At 39.0% G+C, this 22,434-nt stretch overlaps 1 protein-coding gene across 6 annotated transcripts in view; it reads left to right on the top strand.

Moving 5' to 3' along the window:
• The window catches only part of sos2 (son of sevenless homolog 2 (Drosophila)), a 102,228-nt gene that overhangs the window by 67,569 nt on the left and 12,225 nt on the right, over positions 1 to 22,434 (top strand). For all 6 annotated transcript variants that reach the window (XM_069916592.1, XM_069916591.1, XM_069916593.1 and 3 more), the window contains 12 exons: positions 6,485 to 6,612; positions 7,031 to 7,686; positions 9,122 to 9,203; positions 9,303 to 9,425; positions 10,200 to 10,303; positions 11,513 to 11,735; positions 14,072 to 14,191; positions 17,437 to 17,599; positions 19,255 to 19,372; positions 19,812 to 19,984; positions 20,104 to 20,220; positions 21,650 to 21,908. In XM_069916592.1, the coding sequence (XP_069772693.1) occupies positions 6,485 to 6,612; positions 7,031 to 7,686; positions 9,122 to 9,203; positions 9,303 to 9,425; positions 10,200 to 10,303; positions 11,513 to 11,735; positions 14,072 to 14,191; positions 17,437 to 17,599; positions 19,255 to 19,372; positions 19,812 to 19,984; positions 20,104 to 20,220; positions 21,650 to 21,908 (2,266 nt within the window). The remainder of the gene's footprint in view (positions 1 to 6,484; positions 6,613 to 7,030; positions 7,687 to 9,121; positions 9,204 to 9,302; positions 9,426 to 10,199; positions 10,304 to 11,512; positions 11,736 to 14,071; positions 14,192 to 17,436; positions 17,600 to 19,254; positions 19,373 to 19,811; positions 19,985 to 20,103; positions 20,221 to 21,649; positions 21,909 to 22,434) is intronic.

Here is a 22,434-nt window from a genome sequence, read left to right as displayed (position 1 = left end):
GCAGAAAAGTGGCAAATAAAATATAATGTTGGGAAGTGTACGGTCATGCACTTTGGTGGAAAAAAAATAAATAGGCAGACTATTTTTTAAATGTAGAGAAAATTGAAAATGCCCAATGCAAAGGGACCTAGGAGTCGTTGTGCAGAATAGCCTGAAGGCAAACTTGCATGCTGAGACGGTGGTGAAAAAGGTAAATGAAATAGAATACAAGAGTAGGGATGTGATGATGAGACTTTATAAGGCACTGGTGAGACCTCACTTGGAGTATTGTGAGCAGTTTTAAGCTCATTTAAGAAAGGATGTGCTGATGTTGAAAAGGGTTCAAAGGAGGTTCACTGGATGTTTCTGGGAATGAAAGGATTATCATATAAGGAGCATTTGCAGCTCTTGGCCTATACTTGTAATTTAGGGGGATGGGGGGTGAATCTCATTGAAACATTTCAAATGTTGAAACACATGGGCAATGTAGATGATGAAGGTTGTTTCCCAAGGTTGGAGTGTCTAGGACAAGAGGGCACAACTTCAGGACTGAAAGGCATCCACTGAGAAAGAAATGCACAGGAATTTCTTCAGGATGGTAGGTCAGTGGAATTTGTTGCCACAGGCATTTGTCGGTCATTGGGTGTATTTAAGACCCAGATTAATAGGTTCTTGATTAGCCAGGGCATCAAAGCTTATTGGGAGAAGGCTGGGCAGTGGGGCTGAGTGGGGAGAAGGCTGGGCAGTGGGGCTGAGTGGGGAGAAGGCTGGGCAGTGGGGCTGAGTGGGGAGAAGGCTGGCCAGTGGGGCTGTGTGGGGAGAAGGCTGGCCAGTGGGGCTGAGTGGGGAGAAGGCTGGGCAGTGGGGCTGAGTGGGGAGAAGGCTAGCCAGTGGGGCTGAGTGGGGAGAAGGCTGGCCAGTGGGGCTGAGTGGGGAGAAGGCTGGCCAGTGGGGCTGAGTGGGGAGAAGGCTGGGCAGTGGGGCTGAGTGGGGAGAAGGCTGGGCAGTGGGGCTGAGTGGGGAGAAGGCTGGCCAGTGAGGCTGAGTGGGGAGAAGGCTGGCCAGTGGGGCTGAGTGGGGAGAAGGCTGGCCAGTGGGGCTGAGTGGGAAAATGGATCAATTCATGAATGAATGACTTGATTGGTTGAGTATCCTGTTTCTGCCCCTATGCCTTATGGTCTTAAAGTAGAAATTGTTTTTTTTTTAAGTATAAAATGCCTCTTGTCAAGATATGATGGGAAATCTGATTGGAATTTTCTAGTACAGGCGTGTCAAACTCAAATTCATGGAGGGCCAAAATTAAAAACTTGGACTAAGTCGAGGGCCGAACTAAATATTTATAGAAAATTTTCAACAACATCTGCATGTTTTCTCTTCTTTCAACATATGTAATGTTAAACTTTAGGATATAACTTTAGGAGGATAATGTTACAGGTCAGGAGTAGGTAGCTCTAGGCCTCTATTCACCCTCGACCCACCATCCCTCTATCTGACCAGTCCTTTACCCAACCTCTACTCACCCCTCACTCCACTTGCTCTGCCTCTACCCACCCCATCCTATACACGCCCCTATATTTAAATCTATGTCAAATTTAAATTTGACATGTGTGCTCTGCCTCTCCCCTCAACCTGTTCCTCCCTCTACCCGTCTCTCACCCTCTAATCACCCCTCCCCTACTCGCCCTGCCCCTCCCCTTTTACCTCTTCCCTATCCACCCCTCCTTCTACTCATTCCTCCCTCTAACTGCCCCTCGCACCACCATAACTTCCCCTGCCCATTACTCCTCACCTACACCCTCTGCCCACCCCTGCTTACCCACCCACTCAAGCCCAGCGCGGTGCCGATCAGCCTTTGCGGACAGCCACCATCTCTCTCTTCACGTGCAGGGCTGAACCAGCCGTCCCTGGGGTCCGCGCGGCTGCAAGCATTGAAGGCCGTGGCGAGCGGGAGAAGTGCGCTCACGCTGTAGAAGGCCGTCTGGTGCCAATCGCGCGGGGCTCGCGCAGCCCGGGGGCCGTGCATAGCCTGCCATGCCCGTCGCGCCGACAGGAAATCACAGGCGCTCGCCCATCCGCCGCACCGCTCGACAGGTGGGAGAAGTGACTGGTTGTGCGGGGAGCCTTCCAACTGGCTTGCCGGCTGATGACATCGACAGACTTCTCGTTACAATTTCTCGTGTTACAATGGGGAAGGATGTGCAATGAAGGGGGAGGATGGTGGGGGTGACATTACCAAAAAACAGCATCGGCTCTCGCTGCAGGGCGGTCCACCTCTAATACATTTTTGAAATGATCTTGCGGGCCAAATATAATTATATTTGGCCCGCGGGCCAGAGTTTGACATGTGTGCTCTAGTATATGAAGGGTGTTTGTACTGGTGACAGCAAAATTGAAAGCATGGAAAATTATGAAAAATAGTTTTGGAATTATTTTGATAATCACTTGGCAGAAGTTGCTGGAAATGTGATAAGGCACTGGAAATTTGTTCTGGGGCTGGATTTAACTTTTGGCCCCAAAAAGGAAGGACTGTGGGAGCTACCAGTAAAGAATAATCTCTGAAACATACTACCCTGTTATTTTTGTGTATGTGAATTCTTTTTGTTAAGTCACTGAATAAAAGAAGTCCATAAAATATATTCCAATAATAGATGTGTTATAGATCTTTTGAAACTTAGTAATTCTCTAACTTTCCTATTTTGTGGGCTGATGTAAATATTAATTGTGGAAATTGTAAAACTAAATAAATAAGCCATCTTGTAAAGTAGCTTCAGTGTTTGAATTCTCTGCATGAGTCAACTCTTAATAAAACAGCTCATATGTTTGGGCTTGGTATTTATCCATTTTTGAAATGGAGCAGAAAACATCTTCACTCTTGCCTTCCCCCCCACCCTTTCCCCCAACACCCTGCACTCTATGCCCTCCCAGCTAATACAATGCTCATTCTGCTTCCTTTTCCATTAATTTATTTGCTTGAGTTTGCAAAGGAATTCTCTTTTCCTATTCAAAAGAAATCTCTGGAGCTGACATTCAGATGCATATCAGAGGCCCTTTAGTAGGCCATCTCAAGTTGCACCAAGCATCCCAGTCAGGGATTTCTCGGATGTTGAGTAACCTTCCAGTTGTATATTTAACACACCAATACCCTTCCATAAATCTTCGTCCGCGAAGCCAAGCCAAAGAAAATGGAAAAGAAAACATTAATAGTAACAAATGTTGGGCTGGGGTTTGATAAAGAACTCTTTAAGGTTTTTAGAATAATCTTTGTTTATCTTGCTTATAACAATGCAAACCTTTTGCATTTCCAACTGGTATTCATTTGACATTGACCTTTCATCGATCTTTCACTCACATAATGCTTACTTTGGGAGGAAAAATATATTGTAGTGGCCACAGAAGCACCCAGCTCGATGAGGTAAACAGATTGATTTAGAATGAGGGTGCTAGATAAAGAAAATGAGCCTCAAAACACTTAGTAAAATGGATCTTTTATCAGCATTCTACCTGAGAAGAGTGGGGAAGAGTTAACTGCTTTGTATTTCTGGCAGAGAGCTATAATGTTTATTAATATGGATGGTTGCCAAGTCATTATTCTTATGGAAGCTGCCCTTTACTTATCAGATACACATGGCACTCTATTTATGTTCTGCCCCTATTGAAATCCTATATTTTCTGTCATCTTTCCATTTGTGTAGGGTGGGTAGAGGTGCGGGGGGAAGCTAAACTGGTTTAACACGTCTCCAAGAAGAATCAGTATTCTTTATCATCCATATCCAGTGGAGCTCACTTTGACAGATTGACTGTTGATAGAGAGTAATTGTTAATAAGAGACTGTGGCGGCGCACATCTCTCTGAGCGAACTGGCCCCGTTTGTACCACCGCACTGGCGGGCAGCTGCAGAAGATGGTGCCATCAGGGCTTGCTCATTGCCTCATGGCTTAGGCCACAGCTCGTGCCCCGGGCCACATGATGACATCTCCGCTGCGCGGGGCAGCACTCCCGTTGGCCTTAAAGGGGCGCGTGCGAAATTCAAATAAACAGTTCTACTGGAAACCCCACCAAGTCTAGTGGTGTTTTCTGTGTGTTGCAGCTGATACAATAGGCATTCTGTATACTTTAAAAAATCTTCCACCAGCCTGCCTTTATTGTAAGAGCCCTGGTGTGCAGTTAGTCATTAAATCCCTCTGCTTTGCAAGTTTCACTTTGTTTTACAATATTAAACCCACAAGTGTCTGATTTGTTATTTTTCCATTTCCACTAGTATTGAGTGTTGATTTGTTTCCCTAAAGCTGCTTCTAAATACAGGAAACATTGTGAATCCGATATTATGGTTTGAGGTGGTATTGGGGGGAGTAACCTGGGAAGGTTGATGTTTTGCCTCAGCTGTCTACATCCAGATGATCATAGTTTTGTGTGAAGTCAGGTTACCCATGAATAGTAGTCACTTGCTAAATTGCTGGAGGTTAGTCATCGTCTATCTTACAAATATAGAGTAATATATTTCTTTTTCAGCAACTGATATGTGCAGCCAATTCACAGGCACAGATGCTCATTATTCATTAATTTATTTATTTTATTTTGATTATTCACTAAATAGTTACTTCAGGAGAGGGCCAACAATAGACGACTGGTCAGCATCATAGGCTTTTAACTACATTTAGCCATCTCTTGTGTCAGATTTAATAACTGATACAGCAATGTGATAACTTAGATGTGGATTTCAACAGTATATGAATAATGGCAGGGGTAGAGTTGGTGTCAAGGAGTAGAAGTAGCATAGCAATTGCATAAATATATGTTCAGAAGCTCTTTCTGCTTAATTTCAGAGAGGGCAAGTCTGATGATGTTGGTGATAGGGGACCAAGGATGAGGTTCCTAGCTTAATGATATGGGAGCAGGAATTGAAGCCATTAACACATGATTCTTTCTCTGGTAAGAATAAACCAGATGAATTTCAAAAAACTTCATAAGAGGATGGTGTGATCAGTAAATGAAGATTGGTTAAGAGGACAAAGGTGGTTAGAATTCATTGCCACACTTGGTACCATCCATGATTGAGAAAGTGGGAAGAGTGAAACAAGGCAAGATGGCGAGGCCAAGGAAATGGTTTGGAAATTAGTTTGGCAAGTTTCTATGGGAGGAAGCAATTAAGGGTGGATGTAGAGAGAGAGAGAGAGAGAGAGAGTGAGGGCAGAATAAATTTAAATGACCATATTAGTGAGAATGAAAAAAATCATGATGGAGAAGTTATTGACGGCACGGTTGGTGTATGGTTAGCAATCGGGACCGGGGTTCAAATCCCACACTGTCTGTGAGGAGTTTGTGTATTCTTCCCATGTCTGTGTCTTGGGGCTTCTGTTTCCTTCTAACATTTGAAATGGAGGTTAATTGCGTTTAAATTGGGCAGCACAGACTTGTGGGCTGAAATGGCCTGTAACTGTGCTGTATATCTAAATTTAAAAGAAATTAAAGTTGGAAGCAGTGAGAAAATATTATTATATTTAGAACTTGAAAAGAGAGGCAAGCGGGTAGACCAAGGCGAGGAGCATAAATAAGGAAAAAGTGCCAAAGGAGCTTTGGAATAGACAAAGCTTAACTTGATATTTGGAATCACACTGCCGTTGTAGTAGTTGAGATTCTGTAATAGTAAATTCATCATCAAAGGAGAAAGGTTCCCATGTTGACTTCTGAGTGGACAGGTTAAGGAAGAACAGGAGTCAAAAAGTGAAGGCTGTGCAAGTCATCCATTCTAATAAGTTTAGTATTCTGTCCCATTTTAACTCGTCACAGTTTTGAAATGATTTATAACATGTGCTTTACATTTTATGCTCCTTGGCTATGGAGAAACTTAATTAAAATAATCCCTGCTCGCAAAGAACTTGTGCCCCACAGTTTAAGATATAAAATACAGCAAGCAAGCAGGAACTGTTATATTGAAGACTGTCATGCTCTATTTTTGAGTGCCCACCATTTTGCAGTGACTTTTGCTTTTACGTGACAAATCTGAGACAGTCCATCTCCATAAACGTGAAAGAATTCATTGTTTGCAAGTGAAGATACTGCTGGGTTTCACTGTAACTAGAACTTGAGTTTTCATGTCTCTTTCTACCTCGCTTTCATAAAAACTGATATTAGTTCAAGAATGTGGCACAGTTAGCATAATGGTTAGCTATTACAGCGACCGGAGTTGAATCTGACCCTGGATGTAAATAGTTTGTTCGTTTTCCATGTGTCTGCGTGAGTTTCTTCTGGGTGCTCAGGTTTCCTCCTACCCTTCAAAAAATGTATGGGGGTTGTAGGTTAATGGGTCAGAAAGGCCTGTTACCATGCTCGATATCTAAATTTAAATTTAATTTGTACTTTTTCTCATGAAATGGGTAAATGGTGTCAGTCTCTTAAAATACCTTGACAGGATTATTTCCAGGTCCACATTGGCAAACCTGAGCTTGGCTCTTTGGTGATCATTTTATATGTAAGTATTTTATTGTTTTGTCTTTTAAAACAATAGCAACTGCAGGAGAAAAGTAAAGATGGAGAGGACAGGGAGTGTTTGAAACAAGCCATTACAACCTTGCTGAATCTTCAGTGCAGTATGGAGCGTATCTGCAATAAGCACCTACCTAAACGCAGGGCGGGGTAAGATAAATACTTTGGCATTTTACTTTGTGTGTAGCAGTAGGCATTTGACATATTTAGACACACCCTTTTTAGATTTACCAGAAATTCATAATAAAGACAAATATGGCCAGTAAATATATTCTGTTCATGATAATGTATGATTTATAAGATTGCATATTGCACGTTAACAAATATATTTGCCCTAAACTACATTTAGGGGTGATGATTTTAACAGCTTTTTGAAATGTTACTTTCTGCTGCTTTTTCGGTGAATAATTTCTTCGATGTTGATAGCAATTTAATTGAATTCTTCTGCTTCTGACTTAGCCTGATGACATTTATCTCATATTAAACTGATGATGTCAGCTTCCACCTATTTTCCCCGTGATCCATGTGATATATAACAAAGTCTAACATTTAAACTTCTGTCCTATAGAGAACCTTTACCTCGCCTCTACAACCATCAGATAAAAAGTAAACACCTTGCTATCAAGAAAATGAATGAAATACAAAAAAACATTGATGGATGGGAAGGGAAGGATATTGGACAGTGCTGCAATGAATTTATAATGGAAGGAACATTAATACGAATAGGGGCAAAGCATGAGCGACACATTTTTCTGTTTGATGGCTTAATGATCAGTTGCAGGATCAGTCATGGGCAGTCCAGACTACCTGGCTGCAGCAATGTTGAGTATAGGCTGAAAGAAAAACTTTTAATGCGTAAAGTGCAAATTGTTGACAAAGATGATTCTTGTGAGTACAAGCATGCCTTTGAAATTCTTTCAAAGGACGAGAACAGTACAATATTTGCTGCCAAATCTGCGGAAGATAAAAACAATTGGATGGCTGCTTTGATTTCACTTCAGTATCGGAGTACTCTGGAACGCATGTTGGATACGGTTCTTCTATGTGAGGAGAAAGAGCAGCCACTTAGATTGCCCAGCGCAGATGTTTATAACTTTGCAGAAGAAGATTCTGAAGAGAACATTGTATTTGAAGAGAATGTCCAAACTAAGTCTGGAATACCAATTATCAAAGGAGGTACTGTGTTAAAGTTAATCGAGAGGCTGACATACCACATGTATGCAGGTAAGCATAGTAGAGTTGTTATGTAGCTTGACATTTTTGGATGGATTCTAGTTAACCATAAATATAGTATACCTTTTTCACTGTCTGTTCGTGCCTGCAAATACATCATTGGTTGGGACGGATAAATAAGCTGTGTGGTGGCAACAGTACATGTACTCGACCTTTGAAATGTAATTCATTGAAGCCAGTGAAATTGAATTTCAGAGATGGTGTGCACCCTCTCTTTTTAAAGACATTTTACTCAACTGAGTTTCTGGACAAATATGTGTTTAAATTTATAAATAGGATATTTAGTTATCCAAAGAGGGAACACTAGCTGGAAGAATTGTTTATTTAGTGAATTTTGCTATGCATGTTCTGCTTGAGTTCATTTCTGTATCTAATTTGGCGCACATTTTAATCCCAGTGAGTTTTTTTTTGGTCTGAAGAGATCTTGAAAGCATTAAAAAAAATGTTTCAGGAATGTGAAAGTAAAATAGAATCTTTACACCTGTCTAAAGGTCTACAATCTTAAATTCTCTATTTTTACTTCCTGTAATAATCAGAGGCAGGTGACAAAATAATCAAGATGTGCTCGGAGAAAAAATAACTCTTGGGCTAGAATTTGTGGTCAATGGTAAAGGAGCAGCGCAAGGAAAGCTCTCCTCAGAGATCGAGTGAGGACTATGGCAAGAACTGACCCTTTTCTGAGGCCCACTTTTGTTTGGGATAATAACCTCCTGCCTTTCTACCCCTACCCCCTTACCCCTCCTCCACCCACCACATCACCCTCCTTTGCGGTCATCATCACCTCTCTGTCGTGCCTTGACTACTTACATTTTTGTAATCAGTAGCTTTCTGTCCTGGGACAGTCTTGTGCATCAATGGTGAACTCTGCTCTGATCCTTATCTGGTGTAGTTCAGGAACTCTGCACTCTCCACCAGCTATTTGCAGATGGAAGCAGTGGTCTGAAAAGTTGCAAAGTTTATAATCCCTTTTATAATCCGATACAGCATTAGTTAAATTGAAATATTCACTTTAGCTAGTGGTCATCAGTAAGCAGTGATTATTGGAAATTTATTTATTTTTGTACCGTTGAACTCGTTTAGAAACACATTTTGCAATATTTTACTGGTGACATGTTTTGATCATTCAGATTGACGATTGTGCTGTAATGCTTTCAGCTGCAATGAGTCGCCACTACCCTGCCACTTCCCCTTCCCAAGCAAAATGGATATTTATGGGTGTTTGAGGGAAGAGGCTAAATTAGTTTTGGTTGCATTCGTACTGTTTTCACCATTTTTAAAGTTAGAATTAATCCTGCATCCCACCAATTCCTCTGAAGTTATCTGTTATAGTTTCTGTTTGTCATGAGTCATTATTTTGTTCTAAATGTTTTTGGCACGCACTGCAAACCTCACAGCAGCTTTTAAGCAATTTGACCTTTATTTACAGATCCTAATTTTGTGCGCACTTTTCTGACGACCTATCGTTCATTCTGCAAGCCCCAAGAATTACTGAGCTTGTTAATGGAAAGGTAAATTGACTAAATTGTATAAGAGAAATGTACGATCTTTCGTGTAATACATTTTATTAAATATTTTTTATGAACTCTGGAATCGTGATTTTTGTATAGGTTTGAAATACCTGATCCGGAGCCCACTGAAGCAGATAGACTCGCCAGGGAAAAAGGTGAACAGCCAGTCAGTGCAGATTTGAAACGGTTTCGTAAGGAGTATATCCAGCCAGTACAACTCAGGTGTGTTTGCATATTCAAATGAAATGTAGTCAAGTTAATAGCATTGTTACCTGCATCATTATTACAGTTAGGGTAAAGTTTAGACTATTGCATTAATCACTCAAAGTTTACTGATGAAGTTGGTTTGATTTGGCAGATGGAATATTAAGGCAAGATATGATCCTTCTGTAGGCATTTGAGAATTGTATCTAGAAATTTCATGCATGTTCAGATTTAGCAGTTAATGTGTTCAATCTGCAGAGATTTGATTTCAATTTGAATGGAGAGGATTTATTCCAAGAACAGTTCCAGAAAAAGTAGACTGGAAGTGTCAAAAGGAAAAATAAACTTGTCTGAGCTATAATTTTAACTTGAAAGTCATTTCAATAAATATTCAGCAGAAGAATTTGTTTTCTAATGTTTGGTAGTCTGCATTGATCCCTTTATATCCCAAAAATGTAAAAGTGCACAGTTCTTTTGAGGGAAGTGAAAGTTTTTCAAAACCAGTATTGATCTGATCTACAATTAAATTAGAATGTGTGTATTTGCAAATATTAATTCTCACCACCACTTTTAAAATGTGATGCAAATGAATTTTGGAGCAGCTACTCCAAGGTGTGAACAAAGTTCAGTTCCTTGGAAACTTGTCAGAACAGTTCTAATTCTAAATCTCATTGTCTAAGGTTTTCTCCTTAAATTTGTTTTGCATTTTAACTATTAATATGAAATCCATGTGAAAGTTGTGATGGATAGAATACAAGGTTCTTAAAGCGTTTCTGTTTAAATTTTTTTTAGGGTGCTAAATGTTTTTCGGCATTGGGTAGAACATCATTTCTATGACTTTGAGAGAGACAACATGCTACTTAATAAGCTGGAAGCATTTATTTCAAGTGTGCGAGGTATGGCTGAAAACCAAGGTTGTTGCGTTGGAAGTTGACCACTTTGTTTAAGTTGCACATCACACATTTAGAAGTAGTATTCAAATTTAAAATGAGTAATATTAAAACTTCCATTTCCTCTCAAGTTGTTGCCAATATAAATCTCTGCAAAAGATTTTGTTACTTTTAACTTGTGTTTTTCATGCACAGTTACAACTCTGATTATCTAAAATGGTCAGGACCTGGCCTATTTCGGATAAAAAAATTTTCCAGATAATTGGTCATTTTTTTTAAAAAAAGCACAGTAGCAACAGCAAGTCACTTGTATCAATGTTTAAACAACAAGAAGGGAAGGCTTTTTTAGCATTAAAATAATGTTTAATTCTCACCAAAAAAAAATGCTGGCTACAATACCATCCCCGATCACTGAGACCTCCCAACCGATGCCACTGATCCCTGCGTTGGCTTCCTGGGCTGGTGGAACACTCACTGGTGAGTCGGCAGGCTCCTGTCTCCCCAGTCACAGGAGCTGGAGAGTCCAGTGTGTGTGCAGTAGTAGGCCGAGGGGAGGGTTCGGAGTCGGCGTTGGGAGCTCTGGTGCGCCGAGAAGGGGAGGGAATGCCACTGAGCCTGAGAACCTGCTCTCCTTGATGATGCAGGGACAAGGGATTCTTCCAACTGCTTGCAGCTGGGAGACAGTAGCGTGCAGTTTGAGAGGGAGGGTTGGAGAGAAAAGTCAATAGGGGAAGGTAGAGAAGAAATGGAAAGCAAGATGAGGGAGTTACCTGACACAAGAACTATCGTCGTTTTAATTTCATGTCGAGTGGATATTTTTTCAACCTGTGAGGTCAGTTCGGCTTTGAAAAAAAAAATCAGGATAATTGGAGTTGTACTGTACTTAGTTTTGTGTGTAGCCATGCCTTGATGTATTCCTGATGTTCAGAAATGAAGTACAACTGTGGATTTGCTTATTTAAATATTGGACTCACTATCATTGTGAGAATCATAAAGTTGACTGTGGTGAATAAGATGTAACTGTTGATAAGATATTGAGTACATTATCTCAAAAACTCCCAGTGGCCTGATTTCACAAAGACCAGAATCGTAATCCATGAAGTTAATGAATGTTTAAACATTGTAGTTAGCATTCAACCCTGGCTAAATTGTATACAAACTGAAATTATTTGGTAAGTTATACTGAGAATAACACAAGTTAATTGATCTTTGCAGGGAAAGCCATGAAGAAGTGGGTAGAATCAATTACAAAAATAATTAATCGCAAGAGACAAACTCAAGTAAATGGAATTAGCCACGCTATTACTTTTGAGAACCCACCACCTCAAATTGAATGGCATATTAGTCGATCTGGACAGACCGAAACATTTGATCTCATGACCCTTCATCCAATTGAAATAGCACGGCAGCTTACGCTCTTAGAGTCTGACCTTTACAGGTAAAATAATGGATACTTTTTATAGTAAGTAGTTAGGTACGTAAGATTTAATGCTATCAGTTTTTTGTGGTTCAATCTAAAACCTAAAAGTTAAATATTTCCAGCATATGTTCAGGATTATTTGAGATAACTTCCTCCACAATGAAAAATAGGGATACATTTTGTTAAGAATCTGTAAAGTGGTCAAGCAGTCAGTTCTAGAAGGATTGTGGATACATTAGTAAAGTTGAGGGGTGGAGGTTATGTGCAGGTGGTGAGTGACTTAACAATGATACAAGATTTTTTAGTGTAACCCTATGCATAACAGAGCATCGCACCAAGATGGGTAATTATACATTTTCATGTTGTCTTCACAAGGTGACATATAAAAGTGAAGTACAAGAATTTACTGTAGTTGTACTCCAGATTTTTGCCCACTCATTTAATCTAAATTTATCTCTCTGCAGACTATTGACATGATTACTCACTTTAGTGTCATTAATTAACTTGGATATGCCACACGTGGTCCCCTCCTCCAAATCATTTGTGTATATTGTGAACAGTATATTGCAGCCCCAGCAGCAAACTCAGTGGCACCCCACAAATCACTGTCATCCCAAAAAAAAAATTATTTATTCACAACTGCCTTCTCTTGGTTCAATCCATGCCAGAACATTAACCCCAATAATGTGCCTCCTTATTCAGAAGTCCTTTGGCACCTTAACGAATGCCTTCTGGAAATCTAAGTATGTCGTATCCATCCGCTCCCCTCTATCCACTGCAAATAACTCCCGAAAGTTAGTTAAATGTAAGCTACTGTTCCTGAATCCATGCTGTATCTATCTGATGTAACAATTTATGTCCAGTTGTATTGCTGTCTCTTCCTTAATGATTAGCTTTAAGCATTTTCTCAATACAAATGTTGAGCTAAACTGGCCACGAGTTACCTGCCTTTTACCTACTCCTATTCTTTTTTTTAAATCATATGACATTTGCTGTCTTCCAATCTGATGGGATCTGCCTGCAATCCATATGGCTTGATGTGGAGCAGTTGTCTGTTAGGGCTAAGCTAGTGATAAGCTATGGAGATCAGGGATGCACAGAGCACAGTGAGAATCCGCCATTGCTGGGAACTAGCAGCTCCTGCTTCACATGTTGTCAATTGTGCTGAAATCCTGTTATCTCTGTTATCATCCTGTTTTGGATGTGATGGCTCTCTTTCGTCTGAAGTTGTTTCTGTTACTAGCTCACGGGGCTGGGAGCCAAATGAAGAGAGCAGCAGCTTTCATCGTATCCAGTAGTAAGTAATGAGACTAGGCTCCAGGCATCCTGCCAACACATGGAACAGCTACTGCCTATCCACACCAATGGCAGCTCTCAACATGCCAGCCAGGATGCAGTCCCAAGTGCCACTGATCAGACTGCTCATCCCACTCCTCTCCACTTGGAGGAGGTGGGCCAGTAGTGGCTAGACCTTTAAACCAGGTTTCTGTCACTCTATTTCCACATGATGATGGAGACCATTTTTGGCTAATCACGTCCATGCCACCTTGCAGCAGTTCTACTCCTCACTAATTTATCCTCTAACATATTGACTAATTAAAATAAAATAATGAAATATAAAATATAATATTGATACAAATAAAATATTAAATGAAACCACATTTCCATCAACTCTCCTAGACTTCACCACTTGTTCACACTACAGGCAATTTACAATGACCAATTTAGCTTAAAACCTAGTTATTTTTTGGCCATAGAAAGAATTCAGGGGAAACCTACAGGGAGAGTGTGCATAGTTCACTGTCAACACGAGCTCTGTGTTGAACTTGGGTGGCTGGAGCTATGAAATCACAGCTCTACCAGCTGGGCCACAATGCTGTCCTTGGAGACATAAACTTGAGGATGACAGGGGTTTGTGTTAGATCCCAGAACAACAGCATGCAATCCAAGAAGATATTTATTTAAATCACAAAGGGATACATGCCTGTGAATGTTGAGATTGGGCAACCAAGAAAGGACTAAACCAGGTACCAATGTAGTTCCATTTACAGTTAGACAGGAGAATTGTCATAGGAAATTCATGTAAACACAACTTGAATTATTAAAATGGGCTAAAAGATTACACTAAAAATATTTTTATCCCATCCTGCATATATTTTCATTTATTTTTTAAGAAAATGAAAATAAATTGTAATATATTGATTTAATAAGGCTATTAATAACCAAAACATCAGTGATACAAATTTCAAAGAAGAGTTTGATCGACTGAACTGTTTTCAATCCTTGATTGACCTTGTTCTTGTATTTGTGGACTTTTAAGAAATCTACGTGGCATTTTTTACATTTTTTCATAGGGCTGTTCAGCCATCTGAACTTGTAGGAAGTGTCTGGACAAAAGAAAACAAAGAAGTGAATTCTCCTAATTTATTGAAAATGATTCGTCACACAACAAATCTTACACTATGGTTTGAAAAGTAAGTTGATATGATTGTAGTGCATGTAAATGATTTTGATAAAAATGTGAGTGGTTTGATGAGTAACTTTCAGTTGACAGGAAAATTGGTAGAGTTATGGATGATGCAGAAAGTCAAATAATAGAGCAGGATGTAGATAGTTAGAAATTTGGGTGAAGAAATGGCAATGGAGGTTAATCTAGACAGGTGTGAGGTGAAAGCATTTTGGGAGGTCAAACGCCAGAGGGAAGGTATTCAGTAAATGGCAGGAACCTTGGCAATGATGTACAGAAAGATTTTGGGGTAGAGGTCCATATCTCTCAGTTGCAACAGAAGTGGATAAGGTGGTACATTCAGGGTTTGGCATGCTTGCCTTTGTCATTTGGGACATTGAGTAGAAAAGTCGGGAAGTCCATTGTCTCCTCTCATCCTTCTACACTCCAAAGAGAAAAGTCCCAGCTCTGCTAACCTTGCCTCATAAGACTTATTTTCCAATCCAGGTAACATCCTGGTAAATTTCCTCTGCACCCTCTCCATAGCGTCCACATCCTTTCTATAATGAGGTGACCAGAACTGAACACATTACTCTTAAGTGTAATTTCACCAGAGATTTGAGGAGTGGCAACATGACCTCTTAAAATCAATTCCCCTTTTAATGAAGCCCAACATCCCATAGACCTTAATTCTCTTATTAATCTGTGCAACGACCTTGTGGGATGTATGGATTTGGACCCCAAGGACCCTCTGTTCATCCACACTCTTTAATAACCAACCATTAACCCTGTACTCAACCTTCTGGTTTGTCCTTCCAAAATGCAGCACCTCATGTTTATCTGGAATGAGCTCCATTTGCCACTTTCCTGCCCAACTCTGCCAACTCTATATCCTCTTGTAACCTTCGCCAACCTTAAGTTCCATCCATCAACTCCTCCAAACTTTGTGTCATCCGCAAACTTACTGACCTTATCCTTCTGCCTCTTCATCCAGGTTATTTATAAAAATCACCAAGTGCAGGAGTTTCAGCTCGGATCAGATACTTGCAGCACTCCACTAGTCACTGACCTCCAGGCAGAATACTTTTCTTTCACTGCTGCTCTGATTTCTATCAGCAAGCCAATTTTTTTTAATCCACACAGTCAAGATTCCATGGATCCCAAGCCTCATGATTTTCTGAACTTTATGGAAAAGCATTCTAGATTTCCTTTTTGGTTTGAGTTCTATAATTCAGTAGACTTTCTAAACCAAGTGCTGAACTTGAGGCTACATTTATTCTTCAATTCTTGCTGCAGAAAAGATTAGATTATTATGAATTATTTGATGAGATGTTTTTATTTAATGCAGCATGTGACTGCTAGATACATACTACAATATGCAGCATGTAAACAGGAGAAGCAATGACGATACTGGGCATCAGATTCTGTCCATAGCTATGCTCAGCATAACTCCCTCCAAACGATACAGCTGTAAAAGTTCTACTGAAGTGGTTACATCTGTTTATAATTGTATTGGTCTGGTTATGCTTCACTACTGTGTTTGATTTTGCTGCTGTTTCATGGGAAAATTGTACATGTCATCTGTTGGAAATAGTACCTCTAAACTCAAATATTGTTCTCAACAGGGAAAGAAAACCATGGAAATTTTATTGTTTTGAAAAATTGTGAATAACTTGCCAAATGTATGTGGAACTTTGTACATCTCTTCACAATCTTTCTCCGTTCAGCAGAGTGGGCTTCTATTGGGGCTTAAGACCCTTCTCCCACTCTGGAATTATTTCTGTTGTACTATAATTTGTGGCTGTCCTTAAAGTCTATGAGTTGGAAGTACTAACTGAGCATTTCAAGATTATAGTGATGGTCAACCATGGTTGCTGTGTGATTTGTTTTATGGGGGGAGGAAAACATGCTTTAGCTTTTAACTTTAGGACAATTTGGGACTTGGAGTACTTATTGGATCTCCTACTGTTATTATCAACTGTCAGACTTTAATTCCATTTATATATTAACCTAAAGAACACCATTGAGAACGACAATATAACCATTCAGCATGATCAGAACTGATCTGCCCCAGGCTTTGACTCCTTTGGGCCAGGTTACCATAGCTCTTTCAAAGATTTATTTACCTCAACTCCTTGAGCAATGCCTTCCTTGAAGGAAACTACCATACAATATCTGATTTGGTATGCTGGTACAAATAGTTTTCTTAAAGGTAACAATGATAATCTATTAATCTTAATTTTATTGAAAATTTAATTGAATTCCAAGAATTCAAGTATTCAAAGAACTGTTCCATGTGAACATGAGGATTTTATGCATAACAGCTTAATTGGGCACCTATGTAGCATTTAACTTGCTGCATTATTTCATTTTGTTTACTAATTGCCACTGCAATACAATTTAAAAAAAAATGCATTTGGGGAGAAAAAAATTTAAAACAAAAAGATATCTCACTAAAAAATGATAGTGGTACTGTAGCACCCAGGAGAGCAGCGACACACCACTGCTCCACACTGTCCTGCTGCCCAGTTCTATTGCCAATGGTTCCATACAGCCTGTTAAAGGAACTAATAGTTTTTTTAAAAAAATTTTGCAACCACAGGATCTGTGCCCAAGATGGTGCTGCCTGTGCTCAGCAATGTACCATGAGGGGTTGCAGACTCCAGGAGAGCAGCAGACTGGCACAGGACACCAGAAACGTCACCACAGCAGTGGACCATTGAGAGGCTCTGCAGCTGAAGGACATGCACAGGCTGTTGGCAACTTGTAGTTGAAGGACTCACACAGGTTGAGAGCTACTGGTGACATAGTCAAAGGACCCACACATGCTGTGGCTTACTGGAGACTGGCTTATGGGAACTATGTATCGGAACTGGGATGCTGAGGGCAAGGAGGGCTTCCAAATAACCTCAGGCGCTGAAGGCTTTCTGTGTTGCAATGGAGGTTTGGATCTGGAGCTTCTGTTGCCAGTGATTTGAACTGGAGGCGAATCCACAGACACTCTGATTCTGAAGGGACTCTCTTTTGCTTCTCTTTCTCCAATTGTTAAGGGCGCCAGATAATGCTCATGGCAACTTTTTGTTCGCCTTATGGCAGACAAAAATTGAAGAACTAGACATCAATATATTACATTTTTAATGTATTATTCGGTGATAATAAAAGGAACCTTTGATATTATGTGACAATAAAAGGAATCTTTGAACCTTTTGAAAGTTTAAAATGTTTCTTGTGTGATGTTCTGCTTGTTGAGTTTTTTTTTACTTATCCCCTCAGGTGTCTAGTGGAGGCAGAAAATTTTGAGGAAAGAGTGGCTGTGTTAAGTCGAATTATAGAGATTCTACAAGTATTCCAAGAGCTGAACAATTTTAACGGTGTGCTCGAGATAGTCAGTACAGTGAACTCTGTGCCAGTTTATAGGCTGGATCACACTTTTGAGGTGAACAATGTATATTGATAATGTTTAGTTTGCTTTGCATCTCTTGCTGCTGAATTATTGTTTGTCTACTTTTATGTCATTGAATTGAAACCTGCTGTTCTTAGCTAAATGCATTTTAAATTAATTTGTTATTTGCAGTCAGTTGAATACTGTAGTGCATTTGTTACAGATCGAGTGGCTGTATTTGTGTTGAACCAGTTCAGTTTTTAAAAGTGCTGCTGCTTCCAAATAGAAGTACATGTATTTACCCATGTAGGTGCAAGCAGATTTGGGATTATTCTCGTGATAGTCTCAAAATAGAGTCCAGCAGTGGAGCTCAGACTTGGTTTTGATATCCTAGATTGACATTGAAGACTGTCAGATCCTTCACAAGATCCTGAAGAATCTGTGACAGAATGAGAATTGTAAGACTGCAAGGAAGAAATGTGATAGCTGGCAAATTTCTATTTTTTTTTATGGTGGGAGGTTTAATTTAATTATTTTTTAATTATTTTAATTTGAATTGTTTGAAGTGTTCCTGAATGTCAGAGATACTTGGAAACCCTAATGACTCTGATAGGAGGCAAAGCTGGTTTGTGGGTCTTTGCCAGCTGTTGAAATCCTTGAGGAATTTTGTTGTTGGGGCTTCCACAGCATCCCTTTGGAGCCCCCTTTGCTGCTTAGGCTCTATCACTGAAGTCCAGGTCATCTAAATATACTCTCTCCACCTGGACCTGATAAATTTGGACAGAGTAAGGATGGAAGAAAGCCTTGGCAAGATCTGGATGGTGAGACTTTCTCTCAATGAGCTTCAATTTGACAATTAAAATGTAAACAAGTAACTTCTTCTAACTGTAACCTGCAATAATAAACAGTAACAAAAGGAAAAATGCACTATTCAGAAAATTGTGCATTTTTTTTTTAGGTTACCCAACATTAAGTATAAATTGTGATTTGAAAGATTTGAGTTCTCATTGCATCTGTAAAATTGTTTTATTTAAATATGCAATATTTTATTCTCTTCAAACCTTCGCCTACCCTCTTGAGCATTGATCAAGAGAACCTTTTTATTTACAACTAGGATTGGGTGATAATGAATGAAGGATTTACTTTCAAAACTTGTCAACTTAAATTGAAATTGTTGTTCTCCTTAATTCATATTGTAAACTCACGTTTTTGACCTGTGGTTCGTGCTAGTTGTTTGTGTTCCATGTGCAACTAAAGAACCTTTATTTGAACAGGACTTTCTATTTGTTATTCACAGTCATGAAAGACAAACCTTGCTCAGCAAAATCTGGCCAATAAGACGCTCCCTCAATGTGGATTAATTTGATAATTAAAATTTAAACTTGTCACCTAAAAGTTTTATTTATAACTTACAATAATAAATAGCAACAAACCGAATTTCCACCTGTGACATTCCATTTCACAATTCTGCGGATTGGGATGATGGTTTTGAACTTTGTACTTAGTGCCAGCAGTAATGCAAATGTTATTTGTTTTTCTCTTTATACTAGGGAATTGACCTGCAGATTGCAAAATTAATAACATTTACATGTTGAATATCATTCATTTATTTCTATTATTGACTTGATTTTTAAGGATTTATTTTTTGGTCCAGGAGCATGTACTTTTTTATATTTGTTTACAGCGTATTTTTTCTACATTTTACACAGGCATTACCTGAAAGAAAGAAAAAGGTTTTAGAAGAAGCTGTAGACCTAAGTCAAGATCATTTCAAGAAGTACCTAACCAAGCTTAAGTCAATAAACCCACCTTGTGTGCCTTTCTTTGGTAGGCAATTTATTTATCTCTGGTTCTAGTTTAAAAAAAAATTAGACATACAGCACGGTAACAGGCCATTTCACAAACGAGACTGTGCTACCCAATTAACCAACACACCTCAGCTACTTTTCGAATAGTGGGAAGAAAGCTGAGTCCCTGGGGAAAAACCATGCAGACATGGGGAGAACGTACAAACTCCTTTCAGTTCAGGATTCGAACCCAAGTCCTGATAGCTGGCACTGTAAAGGTGTCGTGCTAACTGCTACACCAGCTGTAACAGTGAATTCAACAATGAATTCAACAATGCATTAATCATGGTTTGCTCTCTTTTTATCTCTAGTTCTTAAACAATTAGTACAATTGTACATGTGAATTTGTTTTTCTTTATTATTAAGTATATAATGTAATTTTAAATTGATTTTTAAAAGTATTTCTATTCCATTCAAAGGTATTTATTTGACAAACATTCTGAAGACAGAAGTAGGGAACCCAGATTTCCTAAAAAGATGTGGGAAAGAATTAATAAATTTTAGCAAACGAAGGAAAGTTGCAGAAATTACAGGAGAAATCCAACAGTATCAAAATCAGCCCTACTGCCTACAAGTGGAAACAGATATAAAGGTAGCTAATGTAGTATCAAATATTTAAATCATAGATTATTCTAGCCATTTGAAAATCAGTCTTTTTTAAACTATAGTTCTCTAAAAGTTACATCGAAGGTTGTTTGTGTTGATGCATAGAAGTTCTTTGAAAATCTGAATCCAATGGGAAATATGAATGAAAAGGAGTTTACAGACTATTTGTTCAACAAATCCTTGGAAATCGAACCACGTAACTGCAAACAGCCACCACGATTTGTAAGTATTCCTAAAATTCAAAGTTAATAAGTATTATTGAGAAATCGTGTAGTTTAAAATCATTTTTTTTGTCAAAACTTTAGAATTATTGCTGTGTAATTTATTCGCCTTAAAATTTTAAATGGCAAGCCAATTTTTAATAAGCTTTTGTAGTGGCCCGCGGCTCAGGCCGACATAGGAAATGACCGTTGAATGCGGCAACCGGCAAAGCATCATGTGGGCTGAAACGCTCGTTTCCATAGGCTGCTGGCAGAGTGGTGAAACTGGCCAATCACTGCCAGTAGATCACAGGGGTCCCAGGCGTCCGAGGTAACCAATCGGCAGCCAGCCTGCTCAAACTACACCCCCAGTGGTGACGTGGCCGAGCTGATTATAAAAGGTGGAGCTGCCTTGCTCCACATTAACAATATTTAACTACATAATGAATTTATTTACAACTTATATTTTAGTAAATCATTATTTCTTCAGTTAGCATAAAATCCTGTGAAGTTGAAACTTAACAACACTATTCATCCATATTACTTCAATAACTATAAAACATAAGTATGCTTTCTATAAGATATTGATTCCTTTGCCAAAATATGTTGGTTTTGAACTATAAAACTTTAGTCCAAGGAATGCTAAAACTTAATCCTTTATCAAACAAAAAATGATATTGCAGATTTAGGATGAGACTTGAAACGGTTTTAATTCCAGATGTGACTTGATCTGCTGAGTACCTCCAGCAATTTCTGTAATGTTTCCAATGCTGTCTATGTAAGAAAAAGTGTTCTTGTTACCCATAATGAATATACAAGAAATTTGGGTTTGCTAATTAGCCAAAAATATAATTTCTTTGTATTTTGTGCAAGCTTAAAAGACAGTTCCACTTTTTTTGTATGTGGCAATGCGGGCCAAAGAGAATGTTATTAAAACCAATAGCTAGATTAGAGAAGTTAATAATTTGTCTGCAGTGGAACTCATGCCATAAACATCTGCTCTACATGGGGCTTGTAATCCGTAGCCACACTTCCACCCATGAATTAAAGTCAAAAATGTATCCTGCTGTCTTATGACGGCATAATTCTCATGAATACCTAAGGAAGGCTGCCCAACCCTTTTTGTCAAATACATTATCTTTGAAGTTGTTGTACTTAAAAAATGAATTTTGAAATTAAAATGAAGATGATGAGGGGGAAAAAGTGTTAACAGATGAGCAATATCTTTAGAATCTTGTATCATTCTTACTATTTAAAAATTAATGAACTAAGTAAATACAACTCAAACAAGCACCATCTTAAACAGTAAGGAAGAAGACTGAAATGACTAAATTAAATGAACATTATCATCATTTCAAGTAAATTAAAATATTAGGATTATTGAATTGATTACATTTTATTGTTGAGTAAGAATTCAATGATAAATATTCCTTTTTTTCCTTTCTCTTCAGCCAAGAAAATCTTCATATTCCTTAAAATCTCCAGGAATAAGATCTAATCCTGCAAGACATACTTCTACCTCTGGAACCTTAAGAAATCCTATGCCATTAGAACGTGAGCCTCGCAAGATCAGTTTTAGTAGAATTCCTGAAACTGATAATGAATCAACAATATCTGTTCCAAACTCTCCAAATACGCCATCAACCCCACCTGTGTCTGCATCTTCTGATCTCAGTGTCTTCGGTGATGTGGAGTTGCCCAGCTCTGGGAGTGAGTGTATTTCTCCACTTGATAATATCCCTCAAATTAAAATGAGGTTAATTAATATCTCTATCCTATTCCAATAAAGGTATTAGTTTTCAAGTGTTTTATATTTTGTTTTTCCTAAGATATTTGGAATCCTTGTGTGGTTTCTTCTCGTTTTAAGCTCTCCAGTCATCTAAAAGGCTTGTCACTGAGTCGTTTAGTAATAGGACATTTGATTCGTAAGATTGCCCAAGTTTAATGAGCAGTAATGCTTCCTGAGTTTGTTCACTTTGGTTGGGGAAAAATGGTAGACACCTTGGAATGGAGGAGAAAAAATAAAATTGTAACATGATCGCTATAAATATTTGGTGGAAGGTAGGTTCAGAAGTAGGTGTAAAGAAGAAAGTCTGCAGAAGCTGTGATCTAGAAAATACACAAAAGTGCTGGAGAAACTCAGCAGGTCCCGCAGAACCTCAAGGAGGAAAAGATATATTACCAATGTTTCACGGCTGAGCCCTTTGTCATGGTATGAGCAAAAAGCAGGCAGGTG

Source organism: Narcine bancroftii, chromosome 2 (assembly GCF_036971445.1).
Source record: "Narcine bancroftii isolate sNarBan1 chromosome 2, sNarBan1.hap1, whole genome shotgun sequence".
In the NCBI taxonomy this organism is placed as follows: domain Eukaryota; kingdom Metazoa; phylum Chordata; class Chondrichthyes; order Torpediniformes; family Narcinidae; genus Narcine; species Narcine bancroftii.
The sequence above is the reverse complement of the archived record's forward strand: the minus strand, read 5'-3'. Positions and strand labels throughout refer to the sequence as shown.